Genomic DNA, 20,591 nt, shown 5'->3' on the forward strand with positions numbered 1-20,591 from the left:
CGCTTGTTTTAGTTCATCTTAATTATCGGAGTACAGTCTATTTATGTTTTGGTCGTTGAGAGCCAGTTTTTAAACACAAACATCCCTGGATCTTCTTCGCCGTTCTGTTGACTCATGGGTAAAGGCACTCAAAACTTATTTTCATGTTAACCCAAACAAAGTAGTAGAAAGCTTAATCTGTTATGGAAAAAATACACTCCAAAATCAGAAAACAATTATTTTTAATTATTTACTGATCTGTGTCCTTGCTCTGTCACAGTAATGGAAGATGGTGGAGCCTTGACTGTAATTTAAACCACTCTCTCAGGGAGCTAGACATTTCCCCTTATCAGTACCAATTGATGTAGGGGGGAGTGACCTGACTGAAGCTGGTCTTTCTAGCTTGACTATGGCTAAAGAGGAAAACCAGAAGTAGAATGAGCCCTTTCTACCTGATCCCTAAATTCAGACATGAGATCTGGATCAGAAATGTGAAGCCTCTGTAGAAAATCGGTCACTTCTATGCCATGTTGACTGTTTCCACCGTTCCCATAGGTGCCTTTTCAACTGACTTTCAATATTGTGTCTTTCTGAAAGGAGCCCTTCTTGTGCACAGCATGATGGTTCCCCAGGAGTGGATTTACCAGTCACCATACCAGAAGCTTGTTCAGTCCCTGATCAGATCAGAGGAGGTAATGACCAGCCTAAGCTTTATATCCTTTTCTGTGCTCCTTTCTAATGAAACCAGGTATAAAGGGGCACTGTGTCTCCATGACTCTTGGCATTATTTGGAAACTTGCCCTTTCTTTCTCTCTCTGCCCCTCCCTCATACTGTTTTCTATTCTCTAGTAAATATTCTTAACATTTACAAAGTGAGACCTTACAGAGGTGGGCATTGTGCTGCAGTGGGAAGAACACAGGCTGTGGAACTAGACCAGTCTAGATTCCAGGCCCAGTTCCACCTTTCCTCACTGTGTGACCTTGCAGCAGGTCAGCACGTTCATACCACCTGCGAGGTTGTTTTCTTGTCTCCAAAATAAGGAGAATAGCATCTTGAAGTTGCTAGTAGACCTTCGAAGTCACATCCCACTCCACCTCAAAAAAACGAAACTTAAGGAACTGAAAAAGTAATAAATGGACGTGATAGGATTATAGAATTTTTCTGATTCAATAAACAATCACCTTGTATTACATTCTGGACAGTTCCCTGTTATCACTTAAAACCACCTGCAAAATTTCCCAAATAGTTAAAAAACAAACAAACAAACAAACAAATAAATAAATGCTGTGATCAGATTGCTGCCTGCCTCTCAAAAATAGCTTCACTATGAGTTAAGAAACACTAGGCACTTGTGGATGCTACATCTAACCAATAGCTCTTTTGCTTTTAGAGCCCAGAGGCTCATCAGGAATTGTAAACAGCAGACAGAAGAGCTATGACCACTCAAGGTAACTGGACCTTGTGCAGCCTCTTCTTCAGAAGCAGGTGGATATCCTAGTATTGCTTCTGCTTAAACAAGCCTCTCACAGCATGTGCCACCTCCAGAGAGCAGAGGAGAGCCGTCACTCCTTATTTCTCCTGAAGCTTGTGAGCAACATTGAACAGAGGGCTAAAGTTACATTTCAGAGTGTTCACATTTCAGACCAGTACCCTCAAGTTCAACTCATCCTTAGTACCAGAGGAGAAGGCAGAAAAATCAAGCCCACTGTGCATCTTAGTAACAGTTTCTTAGACCTACCTGCCTCTCTGCTCCCAATCGGCTCAGAGCAATGGCAAGCTGGGCTCCTCCCTACAGTACCCAGAAAAGCACGTTGCCTTTGGAGGTGTTTCCTCTGAAATGGTAATTGTGCAGACAGACTGCCAATACTTTTCTGTGCTCTTGACCATGTAATTTTCAGCTGGGACAGAAAGCTGGTATACTAACCAGAAGGGTGCATTTGCTGCACAGCCTTATCTTGCAGCAGTAGAACTAGGCTCTACGACATCAAACCAAGATTTTGTAGGTATAAAACTAATAGGAAAGTGATCACATCCTCTTTTTACATCTGACTTTTTTTCTCAAGGAAATCCATTTTCTTTCAAGGATTAGAGCCCAGATTATCTTGTAGGAAGATAATAGTTTGTGATTTTTTAGGGAGATGATTTGGTTTTCCTCTCCAGACACCACCACCATGGGAGCAGCATTGCTGGAGGATTGGTGAAGGGGGCTTTGTCTGTTGCTGCTTCTGCATACAAGGCCTTGTTTGCTGGGCCACCAGTCACTGCCCAGGTCAGTGTATGTTTTATTTTCCTGTAGCAAAGCCAAGTCCCCAGTGAAAATGATGCTGCCTGCCACTTTCAAGCTATATGACTTTAGCCAAGTTACTTAAGGGATGAAGGGGAAAAGGTCTAGTGTTTGTTGAGGACCTATCATGTGTGGGGAGCTCTTCCGAGTACCAGCACTACAAGGTGAAAAAGACACCAGTCCCTGCCCAAAGACAGGAAAACAAGCAAGGTACACAGACTTCTGCAGTGCAGTGTAAGATCCTATGCCCATGTTCTTGGATGGGACATCTCGGCCTGCTGTGGGTCCTTGCATGGGGCCAGAGAAGGCTTCCTGGTAGATGGTGCCTGAATTGAGTCCTTAAGGACAAAATAAGTATTTGCCAGGAAAGAAGAATAGAAAGAGCATTGCAGACAGAGCCTAGCCAGTAAGAAGACTTGTAAATGTGACTCTGAAGTGTGAATTTGGTCTGGGAAGAGTAAGAAGAGACCAACTTATGTAGGTGAGGTGCTCTGTTAAGTGGTTTGGGTGTTACTTTAAGGCTAATGGGAGGAGCCAGTGAATGGGTTTTAGGGAAGTAATTAGCATCAGATTTGTACCTAGTGAGAGAACTCCAGTATTGTGTGGAGGTTGGGGGAGACCTAAAGAAATCGATTTGAGGGTCTTCTGGGTGGCTCAGTTGGTTAAATGTCCAACTGGATTTCAGTTCAGGTCATGATCTCATGGTCTGTAAGATTGATCCCCGTATAGGGCTGCAAGCTGACAGCACAGAACCTGCTTGGGATTCTCTCCCCCCTCCCCCCATTCCTCCCTTGCTCACGCTCTCTGTCAAAATAAATGAATAAACTTAAAAAAAAAAATCTATTTGAGATGGAAAAGGGGTAAAAGAAATGGCAGAACTTGGAGACCATGATTAAAAGGCTAGAAAGAAGTCAAAGAGGAATCCCATGTTTCTGGCTTCAGGCAATCAATAGAACCATTCATTAGGATGTGCAGGAATAAGGATATATTTGGGCAGGGGAAGAAGAAAATTAGGTACATTTTGGAAGGTGTGGAATTTGAGGCATGTCCAGGTAAAGTTACCCAGAGTGCAGTTGGGCCCGTGCATGTGGCTCACAGAGGAGAGATTTGGCCTGGAGGTAAAGTTATTCGTACAGGTTATAACAGAAGCCATGTGATTGGGTGAGAGTTTCCAGGAAAAAGGGGTGTAAAGCAGGAAGCAGCCTTTAAGGACCCTGGAAAGGAGTGCCCTGCAAAGAAGACAGAGAACTAGGAGGAAAATGAGAGTCTGTGCTGGGCCTCGGGGAAGGGAGCTTTAATGAGGACCTCGTGGTCAATGCTGCAGAGAACAGGGAGGGAGTGGAGAGGACTTGGAGAGTGCAAGTACACCTCATTTTCAAGTAGCTGGACCACAAAGCGGGAAAGAGAGAAAGCAAGGATGCATAAGGCAGAGGGAGAGGTTTCTACAGTTGGCTGAGCCAGTAGTAAAGGCGGTTAACAGTCAAGATGAGAGAGGATAAGAGGCACCTGGCTGGCTCAGTCAGTTGAATGTCTGGCTCTTAATTTCGGCTCAGGTCATGATTCCAGGGTCATGGGATCAAGCCCCGCGTCGGGCTCCTTGCTGAGTGTGGAGCCTGCTTGGGATTTTCTCTTGCTCCCTCTTCTCCATGCACACTTTTTCTCTAAAGACAAAATAATAATGAAAAGATGAGAGAGGATAATTCATAGAGATTTCAGAGATGGTGAGAGGTGATGAGATAGCAAGCAAAGTACCTGTGGAAGGATTAACCTGAAAGGAGGTTGGATAATTTATTTTGAAATAAAAGGGAAGGAAGGGAACAGTTGAGTTAGGTGTAGAGAGAAATGCCAGAGACTGTGCTCAACATGCTTATACACTCTCTTCTGAATCCTCTCAGCAACCCTGCAAAATAGGAGGTATTTTATATCTCCATTTTCATACATAATAGAATTAATTGGTAGTCAACACAGTTGGTAAGTAAATGATGAGTGATCCGAAGTGTTAGGATTTAAGAAGGTTATGTGTCCACCATAGAGCTTGACCTAAAGAGGGAGAGGTAAATGAATATTAGTTTCCTCTCTTCTGGATTGCTTCTGTTCTTTAAAAAGAAAAAGGAGAAAAATGCCAAGAAAGTCACCCAAAATGTAACTTCCCAAGCAGTTTTTTGTTCAGCTCCTTTGTATTTCTGACCAAACCCTCTTCCAATAGTGGTCTTGGCTCCTGCTTATACTTGCCCCATCACCACAGTTACCTTTTATCTTCACAGTGTTTCCAGTGTTTGCATCTCTTGCTTCATCAGGTCAAAGGATGCTTCCTTCGGGAAGCCCCCTCCGAAGCATCCTCCTCCTGGTTCTGAGGACAGTTCATTAGTTGCTTGGTTTTGGGTACAAACATACTGAATCTAGAGCAGGGCATTCCCAGTCCTCCCTCAGAAGGTCCATTAGTGTCAGGTGGACAGGAACACCATACCCTTGCATTGAATTTCCTAATATTTTAAACAAATCTGGAAAGATTCGTATGATTTACAAGATAATAACAATTTACAAGACCCATAAATGATACAGAAAATGTTCTGCTTTTCTTGACTCTACACAGCCAATAGTTTCTGAAGATCAGACAGCAGCCCTGATGGCCCATCTCTTTGAAATGGGATTCTGTGACAGGCAGCTGAACCTAAGGCTGCTGAAGAAACACAATTACAACATCCTGCAGGTTGTGACAGAACTGCTTCAGGTCAACAACAATGACTGGTACAGCCACCGCTACTGAGGAGTGACCCTGTATTAAATAACTGCCTGCTGCTCAGAGATAATCTTTATTCTGTCCTTGGGGCATGGGGGAGAAGCCCTTGCTTATTTTTTAATCCGATGAATCTATATAGACCCCATTATTGAGTTATCAAGACAGCACCTGCATTACAGTATTTTTTGGAGCAAATGAAAGACCAGGACTTAAACAGAGACATTGAGTTGTAGGAAAACGGTTTTTCAGTTGAGTTGGATAAAGCTCCTCTCTCCATTTTAGTGTATTGAAGAGTATAACTTGAACTTTCTATAGTACCGTTTTTCTTTCTGCTTGTATTGAAGTTGAGTATTTTTCTTTGGTTAAATGTGGATGTTTCTATGGGGATATCTGTTGGCAGTTTTTAAAAGAAATTAACCTTGGAAGTTGTTTTCAAGAACTCTTAACAATTTTTCTAGCCTACCCCAAGCCTCATAGCTGTACGGGATTGAAATGACACCCAGAGCCCCAAAGGAATGTTGTTACTCTTCCTTTCTCCAGGACAAAGTCCTTTCCCTTGCAACACTGAGTAATGGACCGCTGTTGTCTAAAGACCCCACTGGTACATTCAAGATAATCCACCTTCAGGGTCTCTGCACTTCAGTGAAAGGAGGAGGGAGTGTGCTCATTAACCCACCAGCACCTGTTGAGCAGTGTTTACTGTAGTAATTTTGCATACATTTTTCTTTATTTAAGGGAACAAATTTAAGTAGGTCGTGTGGAATGTTTTGCTAATCCTATAAGGGAGGAGAAAACTTCTATTAAAGGGAAAATAAATGTAACGGTTACCTTTTTTCTTAATGTCAAGGCAGATGTTATTTACAGTCAAGTGAGGGGAGATAGAAACATGAAAGGCAGGGCCCTACATTAATCTGTAAAGTTAGTTCAGGGGCGGGCAAATGTGTGTGTGAGGCATTAGAGATCCTGACGACTTCCTGAATGTTTGAAATCTGCTCAAAGGTATCTAGAACGAGGCGGCTGTTTTGCAAAACTTGGATGGGGGCAAATTCTGAAAAAGTTTTGGTTTAACCCCAAAATGAATGAAAAAGCTTGCTGCCTGCGGCCCAGGTCCTCATTCTGTTTACAGAAAGGAGTCTTTGGTACAATCGGTGAAAAAAAAAGTTAACAGAAAACACTAAAAGCTAGTATTCATGAAAATGACTTCCAGAAAAAGACCCTCATCCAGGAGGAGGAAGGGTAGTAAACTAGTATTATTTAACCTGGTTGGTATTTATAATGAATGGTAATGTTAATTAATCATTAGCCATCACGATGTTTATTTACAGTATAATTCTTGACCTATTAAATAAACCAAAATTCAGACTGCAAGCCAGCCAGGCTGTTCATTATTTAAAACGTTTTTATCCGGGCTTCTGGGTAGAGGCTGAGCTGCAGGGTGTGTGTAATTAATTGGGTTGATATCGGGCGAGACCTGTTCTGACCTCCTGAGTCATACTGTAGGGGTGCAGGAGGACCTTGGAGTCCAGTCGTCCGTCCAGTTGTACATAACCGCTTAAAAAATGGTGGAATAAACGTTCTTTGAAAGGCCTACCTGGACTGACTGGTACTTGCGAAAGCAGCGTCCGAGATGCGTGGCGATCTTTGAAGAGCTGAGCGCTTCTCTGGCAGCTGAGTAGGGAGGGGGCGGGCCCCTGCGGGGTGGGGCGGGCCTGGAGGAGCTGGGGCGGAGCCTCCCCAAGCACGGAGTCAAAGCCTGGGGTTAGCCCCTGGGCTCCCGCACTTTCGATTCTGCTTGCAACGATTGCTGACGTCCAGGGGTGGGGTAAGGCGCTCCTAGACCCTCCTTCCTTTCTATCCCTTTGGGAGGCAAGGGTCGAGGAACCTTGTGTGTCTCCTAGCCTCACGCAGGCACTCGCGGGTAACAGGCTCGACTAACGGCCTCGGTGTCTGGCGGGACTTGAAATTCTCCTTCAATGAAGTCCCAGCTTCTGCGCTCCCCAGCTCGGGCCCCTGGCTGAGCCCCGGAATAGGGCAGGAAGCGGCTTAGCCCTCTGAGGAGGCCGGTGTCGCTGCTCCGTCCTCCCTCCAACGTGGCCTGTTCGCTCCCCCAGGCCTCTGCTGAAGGGGGCCACTAGCCTGGCCAGCCCCAGCCGTGGCCTCTCTGGTCACCCTACCCTACAAGCCCTTCTCTCCAAAGACCATTCCAGAAATCTCACTCTTGGCTGACAGGAGCCCTGGATCCCAGACCTGAACCAGGTGAGGCTCTCTTTGATTTTTAGCCCAGTAAGGTCTGTACGCAGCTCACCTTGCCCACTCATTCTGACACCACTCCTGAGCCTTTGGAGAAGAATCTGGATTGTTAGCCTGTACCATTCCTTAGTGAAGTATCCTTCACTATCAGCCCTGACCAGTGCTCCCACTCTTCCCCTGACATTCTTTCCTATCTCACAGAAAGCAGTGAGGAAGAGGTTTCTGTTCCCTTCCAGGCTATTTTAAGGTTCTTAGCCGCACCTGTGACCAGTCTAACCTTCTTTCTCTTATTTCAAAGAATCCCTGCCTTCCTATTAAGCCAGCACCTGCCGCGGCTCAGGAATGGAAGCTTTCCTTCCACGCCCAGGCTGGGAGATCTCAGGCATTTCTTCCCGGGTGTTCTAGACAACTCTTGAGAGTCCTCTTGTTGCAGAGGGTGAAGGGACTCTGGACTGCTGCCTCCCTCCACCACACCCCCACCCCCAGCCCTGTCCACTTCCTTCTCTTGAAGAGAATGACAGCTCAGCAACTTTCCCAGAAAAACAATAAGTGCTCTGCCATTCACTTCTGGAAATCTCTTCTAGTGAAATAACCTGCTTTTCTCGTCCCTCTTGCAGGTAGATTGAGCTCCCCTGCAGTAATGAAAGGAAACACACTGCGATTTCTGATGGGAGAGTCCCATGTAACTGCTTAGTTTTCCATCTCCTAGTTTCCTTGGGCTGGAGCTTGCTGACATTGTGATGGCAGTCCTTGCCAATCCTGAGAACCCAAAACCAGAGTTACATCCAGTGTCCGTGCTAACAAGCTTAGCAGTGAATTCTGTTCTTTTCTTATTAGTGAAAACTCCCCCTGAATGATGGGTGAGACATTCTCCCAGTTGGGTTCTCGGGAGGATGAGAACAAATCGATCCTGCCCCCCAGCCCAGCCATTGGCAACAAAGCTGCCTGCTACTCCAGCATCCGAAGCAGCAAGTCTTTCTGTTCCTGCATGCCTCGTGAAGGAACTGCTGGTGCCAGCTTTGTGACTTGTCCCACCTGCCAGGGCAGTGGGGAGATCCCAAGAGGTGAGTGGCCCGAGGCTTTGGAAATCGCCTGGAATCCAGAAAAAAAGCTCTTAGCAGCCAGCTGGGCAGGCCCCCCTGAGCCTCCTTGAATGGGGTTGGGTCTCCCAGCTCTTGGTCCCCCAGTTGCAGCTGGGCCAACAAGGAGCTAACTCTCCCTGGGCTCACTGCAGAGACACCCCCCACCCCTCCTGACCTGGTTGTTCTCCCCAGCCCAGGGGTCTCTGGCCTCCCCACTCCCTGAGCAACACTGTGCCTTAGGATTCAGGAAGTTAACAAATGACCTCTCCAAAGAAGCTAGGCTTTTCTCATTTGCTGATGTCTTACAGAAATTCACACCTGCTAATGAAAAGCTCGCTTCTATTCTGAGCTACCCTCCCTGCCCTGTGTTCCCAGTTCTGTGGGGCAGAGGTGGCATGCTTCTGACCCTACTCTGTGGGGTGTAGGGGTGCATCCGGGAGGCAAGCACAGGAAACATTTGTCATGAATACTTCCTGGCCCTCTCTCTTCTTTCTCTCTACAGAGCTAGAGAAGCAGCTAGTGGCGCTCATCCCCTATGGGGACCAGAGGCTGAAGCCCAGGCACACGTAAGCCCCTCTTCTCCCCTCAGTTCCACAGGACGTCACCCCTGGGGGCTGTTCTCTTTGTCTCCTCCATTGTGTCTCCCCCTGCGATTTTTTTCCGTTGGTTCTCCCCAAGAAAGCCTCACTGGGTTCATACGTACTAGCTGCATTTCCAGAGATTTTCCTGGTTTAAGAAGACGGGCATAGCAGATGCCACCTGAGGGTGGCCCTGAAAGGAGTGGCCCTGGCTGCAATTTGGGGAAATTATTTTTCCTAAGAACCTCCCTTGCTGTGGCAGTTCAGAGCTGCTTGGTCTCTTCCTGGCTGAGATGGAAAACTAGCTGCTCCCTGTTCTGAGATGCTTCAGAACCTCAGAGGCAGCCCTGAGTTTCACTGGGGGTGTTATAACCCTGTTTGTCATCTGGGTCTATTTGGCAGGAGTCCCTGCAACCTCTTCCCAAGTTCCTCAGCTTCAGTCTGGGAGCCACCACCCTGCCCTCCCCAACCACTGTACCAGAATCTGAATCTAGCAGTGCCCCTCATAAGACACTAATAAGGTGCTGTCTCTTTAATGCATATCTCAGTTTTGAATCAGATGGACAGATGATATCCTGTTCTGAATTTTCATATTCAGATTCACATCCATGTGGATGTTTCTTCCAGTGATGATAGCTAGCATTTGTTGAGTTTTGTTAAGTGTCAGGACCTTGCATTAACAAATTCTGTGAGGTAGGTACACTTCTCTCCATTTTACAGACAAGGAAACTGAGGCTTCAGGAGGTTAAGTAGCTTGCTTAGAGTTACTGGGCCAGTGGGTACAGAGAGCTGGGAATGGAAGTCAGGTCACTTGCCTCCCAATCCTGTGCTCTGACTCACTTTGGGGCACATCCGAACCTGGGCTGGTCCTCCACATCTGGGTGGGGGGTAAATTTACGGTTATGAGGGGGCTAGTGCAGGGGAGAGCCTTGTATATGGAGAGGAGTGTCTGAACAGCTCCCTGCTCAAGTTTCCTTGGTGTTCAGACCACTCCACTCCTCTTTCCCGGATCCTGCCTTCCCACAGGAAGCTCTTCGTGTTCCTGGCAGTGCTCACCTGCCTTGTGACTTCCTCCCTCATCATCTTTTTCCTGTTTCCCCGGCCCATCTCCGTGCAGCCTGCAGGCCTCAACTCCTCCACAGTGGCCTTTGATGTGACTGATATCAACCTCAACATAACGGTGGGTGGGTGGGTGGATGCCTGCACCCCTGGGCTCAACCCCGCCTTGCCAGCAGCTCTTCTCTATAGCCCTTATCTGGGGTTACAATCTTGGGCACAGGTTGCCAGGAATTTTATGGCACCCAGGGGGTGTGGAGGGCTGGGGAGAAGCAGGGGCAACCATGAGCCCCATAACAGATTGTGTAGGATTGGGACTGTACACAGTGAGGGGTCAGAATCGGGACCAGAGGAAAAAAACACAGGGTGCAGTCAGGGGGCATACCTGAGACTCCCGGGGGGGGGGGGGGGGGGGCGGCAAAACTGAAGAGAAAAGCCTCGCAGGGTGAGACTAGATCCTGTGCCAGCTTAATGTCTTCCAGTGACCCTTTGCCAGTAAGAGCTCTTCCAAGGGGCTCCTGGCATGTGGTGGGAGTGAAGCTCAGCCAGGCCTGGTGGTTTTGGAAGCTATTTGACATCTCCTTTCTAAGGATGGTCTCCCTCTCACTTCCCTTTTCCTTCTCTTTCTCCTCAGAATATCTTAAACATCTCCAATAGTAACTACTACCCCATCACCGTGACCCAGCTGACCATCGAGGTTCTGCACCTGTCCCTCGTGGTGGGGCAGGTCTCCAACAGCCTCCTCCTACACATCGGCCCTTTGGCCAGTGAACAGGTGACTCCCTCCCCTTGGACAGCCCTGCCCACAGGTGTATGGACACTGGTGGTGGGAAGGGGCAGCTGGGATTGGGGCTTACCCTATGCCCATTTGGTTGACAGATGTTTTATGCAGTGGCCAACAAGATAGGGGATGAAAACACCTAGTAAGTATCCCTTGATCTCTTCTCCCTTAGCCTCTTTCCTGGTTGGAAACCCGGTTTTCATCCCTACCAGATTTCCTGATGGCTTAGCAAACCCTGCAGCCAGCACTTGGCCTTCACTCTCATGACCAAGACTGCAATGTGAGGGGGCTCAGGGTCCCCAGCCTCTGCCTGTTTAGACCTAGGTTGGAATGAAAACAGGCCAGAATTTGGTTAATTCTTACAATATGTGACCTTGAGTTATTCCGCCTGAATCGCTGAGGAAGATGAATGTCCTTGTTTTCTGTTGGTGGAGGGGCTAGCACATACCTGGGCCAGGCCTGTGGGGCCTGGGGGAATGATATTGCAGCAAGGGTGACATTCTCACCTTAGGCTGAGGGAGGGAGAAAGAGTGGGAGTGGCATTTGGGACCCCTGATGGAAAAGAGCCCAGGAGGCAAGGATACTGGGACCTGCAGGTCTCCTCTGAGCCGACAGGCTGCTCAGTGTGAAATGTCCCTTGTTCTTTCTCTCTCAGCAAAATCTGTTCCTGGATGAAAATCAAAGTCCACCATGTACTTTTGCACATCCAGTAAGTAGGGCTTGGAGCCCTGGTGTCCCCTCTCCTACTTCCAACCCCAGTCTCCCCTCTGCTCCACCTTGTGGGACGAGTCATCCAAAGCTAACTCCCTGGATCTTTGTTGGCTCATGGGAATAGCCCCTTCCCTATATCCCACCTTGCTTATAAGCCATTGATGTGAAGGCACAGGGCTATCTGGACTACAGGTGGGACAACTATCCCAGGCGCCTTGGCAGAGTGGGGAACAGAAGGAAGAGGGTGGGGTGTCTGAGGGATCCTCACCTCCCGAGACGGCAGAGCAGGTCCAGAGCTTTCTTCCTCCCAGACACAGCCACAAAGCCTACTTCCTCTCTAGGGGCACCCTGACCTGCTCCTGCCTGAGCCATTCAGAGCAGCTAGTCTTCCAGAGCTATGAATATGTGGACTGCCGGGGAAACGCGTCGGTGCCCCACTTGCTGGTCCCTCACCCGACGTGACCTGTCTGCTGCCCCCAAACTCCAGGCCGCCGCCAGCCTGGGCTGGATCTCCCAGTGCCTAAGTGACTTTGCCAAAGGAAAAGCCCCGCTTTATTATACCTCCCCCGCCACACATACCCCCTCAGCACAGGAAGCTCTCTGTGGAAGTTAACTTTACAGACGTGCGCACACGCATCCCCTGATGTCCACAAAAAAAGAAGTTTGGTTCTTCTAGGGGTTTTCCCCTTGGTCTGTCTTGAGGAAAGTCTGACCTGATGTTCTTCAGAGCTGCTGTAGCATCCCTGGAGTGGCACCTGCCCTTTCGGTGCTGAGCACCTTGGTTGCCTAACTTCTCTAGAGCTGGCCTTCCTCCTGCCTGAATGAGGAAAGCTTTAATTTTATCTGGGTCTTAAAACATGGATCTTTTTTCAAGTTCTCCACCCAGGGAGGGGATTGGGACTTGAGGGACATCCGTGCTGTCTCATGCCTCCCTGCTTTGGTCATGTGACAAAGTGATGGTGATGGTCTGCTTCTCTCCTGGTAACTTGTCCCCTCACAGCAAGATTGGCTAAGGCCCTTTGACCCTGCATCCTCCCTGGTTAAAGACTGTTCCTGTTCCTAGGAAGACAGAGCCGTTCTCTGGCTAAAGCTCTTCCTGCCACAAAATAGTTTTATTATTCTCGCCACAGCCGGAGCCAAAGTAGTAGGGGAGGAGAGGGAGGCACCCCCTCTGCCTAAGAAAAATGGAGATGAAACCAGAATCATCTGATAAGTTGTTTATTGAAGGAAAGCTTCTGGCTGGTGGTGAGGCGACAATCCTGAGTCCATGTGGGGACACAGGTAGGTCAAATGGTGGTCCCAGCTGCTCTCCCATGAAAGCCTGCAGAGGTGAAGCTGTCGCGATTCTCAAGATTCCGCAAGCTGCTGGGCTCTGCAGCATCCCTGGCTTAGTACCAGGTCCCGTCCTGCGCACCCAGAGTCCTCTGCTTTCCTTCAGGAATTGACAGTATGGAGCTGGATACCAGTAGGGACTGGTCTTGACCTCTCCTCTTTGCTGTCGCTCAGATGAAGCTAAGTCCCAGATAACCCAATTTCCCACTGGGCTCCAGGTGGAGGCGGTTTGTTTTGTAGCTGAGCCAGAATGGTAATTGCTCCCTAAAGGCGGCTGTGGTTTTCCTCAGGGAGATGAACTTAGGTACTGGGGAAAGTGAATGTGAAGCTGGATGGCTGGAGAGGGGGAAGTGTCACAGCACCTGGCTAGTTGGCTGGGGGGGGGGGGGGGGGGGGAGTCAAGAAGGTGCCAGCAGGAGCACAGAAGTCCAGAAAGGCCAGGCCGGAGTTTCTGCTGTATGTACGTTGCCGAATGTGTAGAGTTTATATTGTATTCAATAAACTGTACTTGACAGTGTTAAAAAGTCTCCTGTAAGTGGGCAGGGAGCTGGTGTACACTCCCAGCCTGTTTCTTAGTGTCCGGGTGGGCGTCGAGCTCTCTTCCCCAGGCCCTGAGCTCCTCTGATAACATGTACGGCTTTTCTGGCTTCTGAGAGATTGCTCCCAGGAGCTCGCTCTCTGCCTTTCTCTCATTGTTTGTCTGTTAAGCTCCCTCCCTACTTTAAAATTTTTTTTTCTATGTTTGTTTATTTCTGAGACAGAGCATGCGTGGGGGAGGGGCAAAGAGAGCGTGAGACACAGAATCTGAAGCAGGCTCCAGGCTGTGAGCTGTTAGCACAGAGCCCAATGCGGGGCTCGAACTCACAAACCGTGGGATCATGACCTGAGCTGAAGTCGGTCGCTCAACCGACTGAGCCACCCAGGCGCCCCAACTCCCTCCCTACTTTAATATTCCTGTTCTGTGTCCCCTTCCCCCCTCCCCAGCTGCCCCCGCTCAGGAAACACTGCACTGAGGGGCTCCTTCAGCCTGACCCACAGGCGATGCTGTGTGGGCTACAGTGAAGGGCTCCAGGCATCCCCTCACCAGTCCAAGGCGGAAAAGGGGGCAGCCTAGGGGGTCCCGGGTGCCAGCTTCAGGAAGTGGTAAGAGGGCTGCCTGAGGTCTTCGGAGCCTTTTGACTGCCTCTGCCACACACGGAAGGAAGAGGCCTATGGGGTTTTGTGGGTGAGTCCCGCCTCCCCTTCCCAAGGTCAGGTGTCCTGTGCTTGAGGCTACAGCCCCCCTTACTCTGAGCTCTTTTCCACCCCTGCCTCCCATCATGCAACCACTCAGCGCCCACTAAGGGCCCAGCACTGGGGGGGCCCTACCTGACACCTCTAATGCTGCCCCAGGCTTGCTGTGGTGTGATGCAACCCCTCCTTCCCCAGCCGTATCTCAGTAAGCATTGGCCAGGGGGTAGGGGTGACGGCTCCCGCTAGCATCCTAAACCTAAAGCCCCCCCAAAGACCTATCCTTGCTAAACAAGGGTTAGCAGTGGAGCTATATAGACTTGAGAGGGCCAAGACCAAGTTCCCCCAATGGCTTTGCCTACAGAAGCATGGAATTGCCTCCTTTCTTCTCCCACCCAGTCCGTCCCCTTCATGGGTCCTCATGCCCCTGTCCCTTCATCCCAGTCTCACAGAGCTGACCAATCTCTTGATTCTTTTCAGGAGGCCATCACATTTTATTCCCAGCTAGCCTCCTCTTCTAGAGTGGATCAGGAGGAGCCTTCGGAGTGGAGATGCTGCCAGGGATGAAAAAGTGTGGGGCTCCTCATCTGGGTTATTTTTTTGCTGATGGCCGGTAGGGGTGGGGGTCTATCTCTGGATCACCATTGCTGTGTGTAATTCGTTGACTGGGAAGAGGGAGAGACAGGAGGCAAAGCAAGTTAGTTAACAGTTTCTGGGCCTGCTGATTCCTGAACATTGTATCAAGCCCTTTGAGGCCAGAGGATTCAAAGTAAAATGGAGCAGCCCAGTCCTCATCCTAAAAGGGCTAGAGCATCAGGGTCTCTCATCCTTTGCACCTGTGTCAGAAACTCACTTTCCAAAGCCTGTACTGTTTTGTGTCCTCATCAAGAGTGACCGCCCTGGGTTTGAAGGCCTGCACTGAGCCAGGTTCTAAAGTAAACGCTTTTGATGCCTTCTCTTTTAATTGCCACATTCAGTGGTCCTGATGCCTCTATTAAGGAAGTGGTATTATCATTCTCATTTTCTGGATGGGGCCGATGAGGGACTGGCGATCCTGAGACTCCCAGCCTCTGGCTTCATGTCTTGCCTTCCTCCTGCTCCAGCTGCCTCTGCTCGGATCAGCACTTAAAACAATAGATTGTCAATCCCTCCATTTATGTTTAGTGTTGAGCAACAGGCCTTCCTTGGACATTTTTGTGAAGGCAACAAATGGAGGAATGGACCATCCAGAAGTGACTATATAATTGCATATCAAGACTTTATATAATTGACTTTATAAAATATAAATAATTGCAGCCCCTTCCACCAAGGAAGCTTCTCTAGGATTCCATCCACACTTACACACATACACACTCTCAGACACACAGCCAGAGTCTACCTGTCTTTCACACTGTCTCACCGTGAATCGTGAGTGCTCAGTATATTTATCTGGATTAGATTGGAATGATTTCCTGAAACCTAATGATGAAACAAAGCACAAGTTACTCATCTGACAGTTTCTGCAAATGGATCATGGCAGAGCTGGGCCCTTTACTATGTGTCTGGCGGGGGGAGCGGGGGCAGGTGGCAGCCCTTACCTAGGGCAAGGCACCCACTGAGCCCACCCAGAAAATTCCCAACTGGGAGGCTGTGCTGGGATTCCCTGTTCCAGCCCTCTCAGGGCACACTATACTGCTGTTAAGCCTACAACTCAGATCCCACCCTCTGACCACCCTCACCCTGGAGGAGGGGTCCAACTTCTCAACCACCCTCTGCAAAAGACAGCAGCCTCCTTCGCAGCCCCAGAGTGATGCAACGGTACCCACAGGAAGAGATCCTCAAGTAAAGGCCAAAGGTACTGGGGAGAGTCTGACACAGTGGAGGACAGATGTGGATTCTGGACTATAGGGCACTCTCTCCTCACCACCTCCCTTCCCAGGCATCTCACCAGGGTTTTGAAGGAATTTATTAAAGTTGGATTGCCCTGGCAATTGATGGGCTCCCACTGAGCTAAGCTGGGGACCTGGCCTTTGGGAATCCTGCGGAATGTGCGCGGAGGTGCACTGAGTAAGAGAGTCTTGGGCATTCTGTGGCCTTGGCGACGGTGGTGGCTGTGGCGGCGGCGGCGGAGGCAGGATCTGGGACTGTTCTGCGAGCTGTGGCCGCCGGGGCAGCTGTGCTCCGACTGGGGTCCCCTGCGGCTGTGGCTGCGCTGGTGGAGGCCCCAATGGCCACTGCTGCTCTTGCTGAGACTCCACAGGTGGCTGGGTTTTTTCCTCAGACTGGCGTTCCTCCTGTTGGAGTTCCTTCAGTTCCTGGCAAGAACCACCCCCCCCACCCCCCCAGCTAGTGGCATCCTCCTCCCTCCTCATTCATTCATCACCCATCTGCCAGAGACACCGCGGAGAGCCAGGCAATGGAGGAAAGGAGAAACAGATGTGGCAGGAAGGTCTCTATTCCAGGGAGTGGGAAGCTAGTCTATCTCCCTTCACCCACCACAACACCAAGAACTATTTCTTTGGTGACTGTGTCCCCTGGCACAGCGCTGGCCCAGGAAACAGCAGCCTCTCAGCACCCACCTCCCAGCTCCGGAGCTATGCACTGAGAACAGTTTTCAGTGCAGGAGAACAAAGGATACTTTCTTGCAAACACTTTGAAACAGCACTGTCCAATTGAAATATAATGCATGCCACAAGTAATTTAAACTCTTCTAGTAACCACATAAAAAAGTAAGAAATAGGTGATGCTAATTTTAATATATTTTGGTTAACCCAGTACGTCCAAAACATGTAATCAGCATGAAAATATTAATATTAATGAGATTGCTTATATTCTTTGTTTCTGTACTAAGTCTGCAAAACCCACCATGTATTTTATATGTAATAGTACCTCTTAATTCAGACACTAGAGTTTGATCGAAACTAATTGCTTTATATTTAGATTTCATAAAATGTATAGTTGAAAAAGATTTATGGGGCACCTGGATGGCTCAGTCCATTAAGTGTCTGACTTCAACTCAGGTCATGATCTCATGGTTCCTGAGTTCCAGCCCTGCATGGGGCTCTCTGCTGGCAGCATAAAGCCTGATTGGGAATCTCTGTCTCCTCCTCTCTCTGCTCCTCCCCTGCTCTTACTCACATGTGTCCACACTCTCTCTCTCTAAGTAAACATTATAAAAATAATAAAGTTCTTAAAAAAAAAAAATTATCGGAACGCCTAGGTGGCTGGCTCAGTGGGTCAGTCAGTTAAGCAACCCACTTCAGCTCAGGTCATGATCTCATGGGTTGTGAGTTTCAGCCCCATGACAGGCTCTGTGCTGACGGTGCAGAGTCTCCTTCGTATTCTGTCTCCCTCCTCTGCCTCTCTCCCCCAACCCAAAATAAATAAAAATAAAATAAAGCATTAAAAATAACAACAACAACAACAGGGGCACCTGGGTGGCTCAATCAGTTAAGTATCAGACTCTTGATTTTGGCTCAGGTCATAATCTCAAGGTTGGTAAGATCCAGCCCCCAAGTCAGGCTCCACGCTGACAGTGCTGAGCCTCCTTGGGATTCTCTTCCTCTCTTTCTGTCCCTTCCCCGATCATGTTCTCCCACTCATGCTCCCTCTCTCAAATAAACATTAAAAGAAAAAAAAAAAAACAAAAAAACACTTCAATAGGATCTCTAAAAAAAAAGATTTACGTATCCAAGTTGTTTTAAACATACTTAAAAGCTTTCCAATATATAAAAAGTATTTTTAAATTTATTTTTAAATTAATTAAATGTATATAACATTTAAAATTTAGTTCCTCAGTCTCACTAGCCACATTTAAAGGACTCAACAGCACACAGGCTAGTGGCCACCCTATTGGACAGCACAGTCAGGTCTGGGGCACCTGAGTGGCTCAGTTAAGTCTCCAACTCTTGATATCAGCTCAGGTCATGATCTCATGGTTCTTGAGATCTAGTCCTGTGTCAGACTCTGCACTGACCGAGCGAGCTGAGCCTGCTTGGGATTCTCTCTCTCCCTCACTCTCTGCCATTCCCCTGTTGTGTACATGGGCACATTCTCTCTCTCTCTCTCTGTCTCTCTCTGTCTCTCTCTCTCTCTCTCTCTCTCTCTCTCTCTCAAACTTTAAAAAAATAAACATTAAAAAAGTTGTTTTTTTTTTTTTTAATGTCTATTTTTGAGAGAGACAGAGAGTGCAAGCAGGGGAAGGACAAAGAGAGGGAGACATAGAATCCCAAGCAGGATCCAGGCTCTGAGCTGTCAGCACAGAGCCTAACACGGGGCTCAAACTCACGAACTGCAAGATCATGACCTGAGCCAAAGTCTGTTGCTTAACCGACTGAGCCACCCAGGTGCCCCAATGAATAAAAATTTTTAAAAATAAAATCTCTCAGACCTGACCCTCCCTGGATCCCCCACTAGCCCTCAGCCTAGTACAGCAGCAAAGCTGAGTTACCCTAATACACACACATGCGCGCGAGCGCACACACACACACACACAGTGCATCCCTGAGAACATCAAAGGACCTTACTTTCCTCCTAACCCCAGCAAAACATTGACCAAATACCTTCCTAGGGATCTGTCTTCCCTTCCCATTCCCTTCCTGCCCCGGGAAGCCCTGATGAAACTGGCCCCTCTCGTGCACCTGCTCTTGCTCTTTCTGCTGCTGCTGCTGCTGCTGCTGCTGCTGCTGCTGCTGCTGGGCCATCACCCACCTCCTCCTGTCCAAAGCCATCTGCCTGCGACGGGCCTCCCAGTGGTAAGCGCTGCCCATGATGGTGGGGGCAGCAGAAGGGGGTGGGGGCAGGCAGAGCCCAGGTTGCTACCACTGCTCCCATCACCTGTGTTTCCTCTCCCACCCCACTGCCTGTAACAAGAACCACCTCACAATGTGGCCACTACCGGGGCAACTGGGCAGGCCTCCTCTGCCCTGGGGAGGAGGGAAGCTGTCCTCCTGAGTTGCCTAGGAAATGCCTGTAAATTACCTTTCTCTCCAAGGTCCTGTGCAGGCAGAAACCTTTCCACCTTAGCTTTGAGTTTCCATGGGCCCCAGGGACAATTTCTGAGTCAGCTGGCTTTTCTCTCTGATTTCTTCCTCCCACCCTTCCTAGGATCCCTGGATCCTCATCTGGCCCTCTGCTGACCCCTCCCTCCCCACTCCCAAAGTTTTCAGGAGTTCCCTCAGTCTTCCATCTCCTCCGGCTGTGCTGAGTCAAGAGGGAAGAAAATGTAAAATCCATCTAACCTTCACTGGAGTCTGAGCCCTGTGAAAGCAAGATGGCTAATTAGCAAGTGGCCTAGTCCTGGGGATTTATAATGCTGGGCTCAAGCCTAGTGTCTACCTCTTCCTCTGACCCTGGAGACCCTACATAACTTCTCTGGATCTTAGTTTCCTTACCTGTAGAACAAGAAGGATATTACTTATTACCTCCTTCACAGGACTGGTATCAGGACCAAGTGGATTAGTGGATGAGAAATGTTCAAGACAAAGTATAAACTTGTGTAGCTACAGGTTAATATGTATTATCCTTCTGATTTTCCTCCCGGGAGGTGGAATTGGCCAGAGGAAGGGATCATTTCCTGCAACCCAGGAAGGCTTGTGGAGGCAGGGACTGGATAGGCTATTGACCTACCTCCTGCCCTTACCCACAGAGAGCAGTCTTCCTCTAGAAGCAGCAGAAGCTGTGCCCAGCTTCTGGTCTAGAGGTAGGGGACGGGCGTGAGTGAAAAAGGGCTTCAAACCCAGTCACAGCTTCAAACACTGTGCTAGTGGAAAGCAGGGTGGGGTGGGAAGGTGACAAGAGAGAGCAGCCCTAGAACCAGAGAACAGGTCCCTAGAGAACCTACCAATTCAGGTGGCCACTATAGTGGAGTCAAACAGGCTCAGGTTTAATTCTGCCTGTGCCACCTACTAGCTGCTGGTACCTAGGTAGGTCGCTCAACGTCTCTGAGCCTTTCCTGTGAAACTTAAAAAAAATTTTTTTCACATTTATTTTTGAGAGACAGAGAGACAGAGCATGAGGGGGGGGGGGGGGGCAGAGATACAGAATCCAAAGCAGCCTTGAGGCTCTGAGCTGTTTGTTAGCACAGAGACCTACATGGGGCTCGAACTCACAAACTACGAGACCATGACCTGAGCTGAAGTCAGACGCTCAACTGACTGAGCCACCCAGGCACCCCAGTGTTTTTTTTTTTAAGTCTCTACACCCAATGTGGGGCTCAAACTCATAACCCTAAGATCAAGAGTTGCACACTCTACTGACTGAGCCAGCCAGGTGCGCCAGAGACAGTGCTTTGAGGGTTGTCTTTCTGTCTCCTTGCTTGTAATAAGTAATAAAAAATTCTTTACTTTCAACACTTCTGTGGGCTGTGTTCAATTTGATGCACCCCAAAGAGAAAACTGTTGAATTTGGTTACAAAAAACACTTCCATTAGTCTACAGTTGGGCAAAAATCATCTAACAAAAGCCTATTTTATAATAAAATGTTGAATATCTCATGTAACTTATTGAATACTGAAAGTGAAAAACAAGATGGTCATACAGGTCGACAGTTATAGTCAGTTGGGCTTCCAACTTCGGCTTAGGTCATGAG

General features: G+C 48.7%; 2 protein-coding genes, 1 long non-coding RNA gene and 1 other non-coding gene across 12 annotated transcripts in view; 2 read left to right on the forward strand and 2 right to left on the reverse strand.

The window, feature by feature from the left end:
- Window positions 1-6,594, forward strand: part of NBR1 (NBR1 autophagy cargo receptor) — a 28,021-nt gene extending 21,427 nt beyond the window's left edge. For 4 of the 7 annotated variants that reach the window (XM_060645992.3, XM_060645990.3, XM_060645989.3 and 1 more), the window contains 4 exons: window positions 577-671; window positions 1,356-1,428; window positions 2,141-2,249; window positions 4,858-6,594. In XM_060645992.3, the coding sequence (XP_060501975.3) occupies window positions 577-671; window positions 1,356-1,428; window positions 2,141-2,249; window positions 4,858-5,031 (451 nt within the window). In that variant the 3' untranslated portion in view covers window positions 5,032-6,594. Of the gene's footprint in view, window positions 1-576; window positions 672-1,355; window positions 1,466-2,140; window positions 2,250-4,857 lie in introns of those variants that run through there. The other 3 variants (XM_060645993.3, XM_060645994.3, XM_060645995.3) reach the window with 3 other exon arrangements.
- Window positions 3,888-6,690, reverse strand: LOC132687588 (uncharacterized). Its single transcript, XR_009614201.2, has 2 exons — window positions 6,596-6,690; window positions 3,888-3,925 (listed from the first exon to the last, which is right to left on the reverse strand). It is a non-coding gene; the product is annotated as an uncharacterized LOC132687588 (long non-coding RNA).
- Window positions 6,691-6,778: 88 nt separating this feature from the next.
- TMEM106A (transmembrane protein 106A) lies at window positions 6,779-14,992 on the forward strand. Of its 2 annotated transcripts, none has more exons than XM_060645998.3 (8): window positions 6,779-7,260; window positions 8,092-8,318; window positions 8,839-8,902; window positions 9,941-10,094; window positions 10,605-10,745; window positions 10,850-10,893; window positions 11,407-11,460; window positions 14,505-14,992. In XM_060645998.3, the coding sequence occupies exons 2-8, from the start codon at window positions 8,108-8,110 to the stop codon at window positions 14,530-14,532; spliced, it is 696 nt and encodes a 231-aa protein (XP_060501981.2). In that variant the 5' UTR covers window positions 6,779-7,260; window positions 8,092-8,107; the 3' UTR covers window positions 14,533-14,992. The 2 variants fall into 2 exon arrangements, with proteins under 2 accessions (XP_060501981.2, XP_060501979.2); XM_060645996.3 differs by lacking the exon at window positions 14,505-14,992 and adding an exon at window positions 11,804-12,647 and having other exon boundaries at window positions 6,783-7,260.
- Window positions 14,495-18,848, reverse strand: LOC132687587 (uncharacterized). 2 transcript variants are annotated; one of them, XR_013551945.2, is made up of 4 exons: window positions 18,644-18,848; window positions 15,952-16,297; window positions 15,424-15,482; window positions 14,495-14,689 (listed from the first exon to the last, which is right to left on the reverse strand). It is a non-coding gene; the product is annotated as an uncharacterized LOC132687587 (transcript). The 2 variants fall into 2 exon arrangements; XR_014136085.1 differs by lacking the exon at window positions 18,644-18,848 and having other exon boundaries at window positions 15,952-17,741.
- Between the last annotated feature and the right edge of the window lie 1,743 nt (window positions 18,849-20,591).

The sequence above is a fragment of the Panthera onca genome, chromosome E1 (assembly GCF_046562875.1).
Source record: "Panthera onca isolate mPanOnc1 chromosome E1, mPanOnc1 haplotype 2, whole genome shotgun sequence".
NCBI classification, from domain to species: domain Eukaryota; kingdom Metazoa; phylum Chordata; class Mammalia; order Carnivora; family Felidae; genus Panthera; species Panthera onca.

Bases quoted from the DNA above. Each gene is read 5' to 3' on its own strand.
- TMEM106A (XM_060645996.3), top strand. From the start codon at position 8,108: ATGATGGGTGAGACATTCTCCCAGTTGGGTTCTCGGGAGGATGAGAAC. The intron at 8,319-8,838 runs GTGAGTGGCCCG...TTCTCTCTACAG, and splicing joins CAGTGGGGAGATCCCAAGAG to AGCTAGAGAAGCAGCTAGTG. The intron at 10,095-10,604 runs GTGGGTGGGTGG...CTTTCTCCTCAG, and splicing joins ATATCAACCTCAACATAACG to AATATCTTAAACATCTCCAA.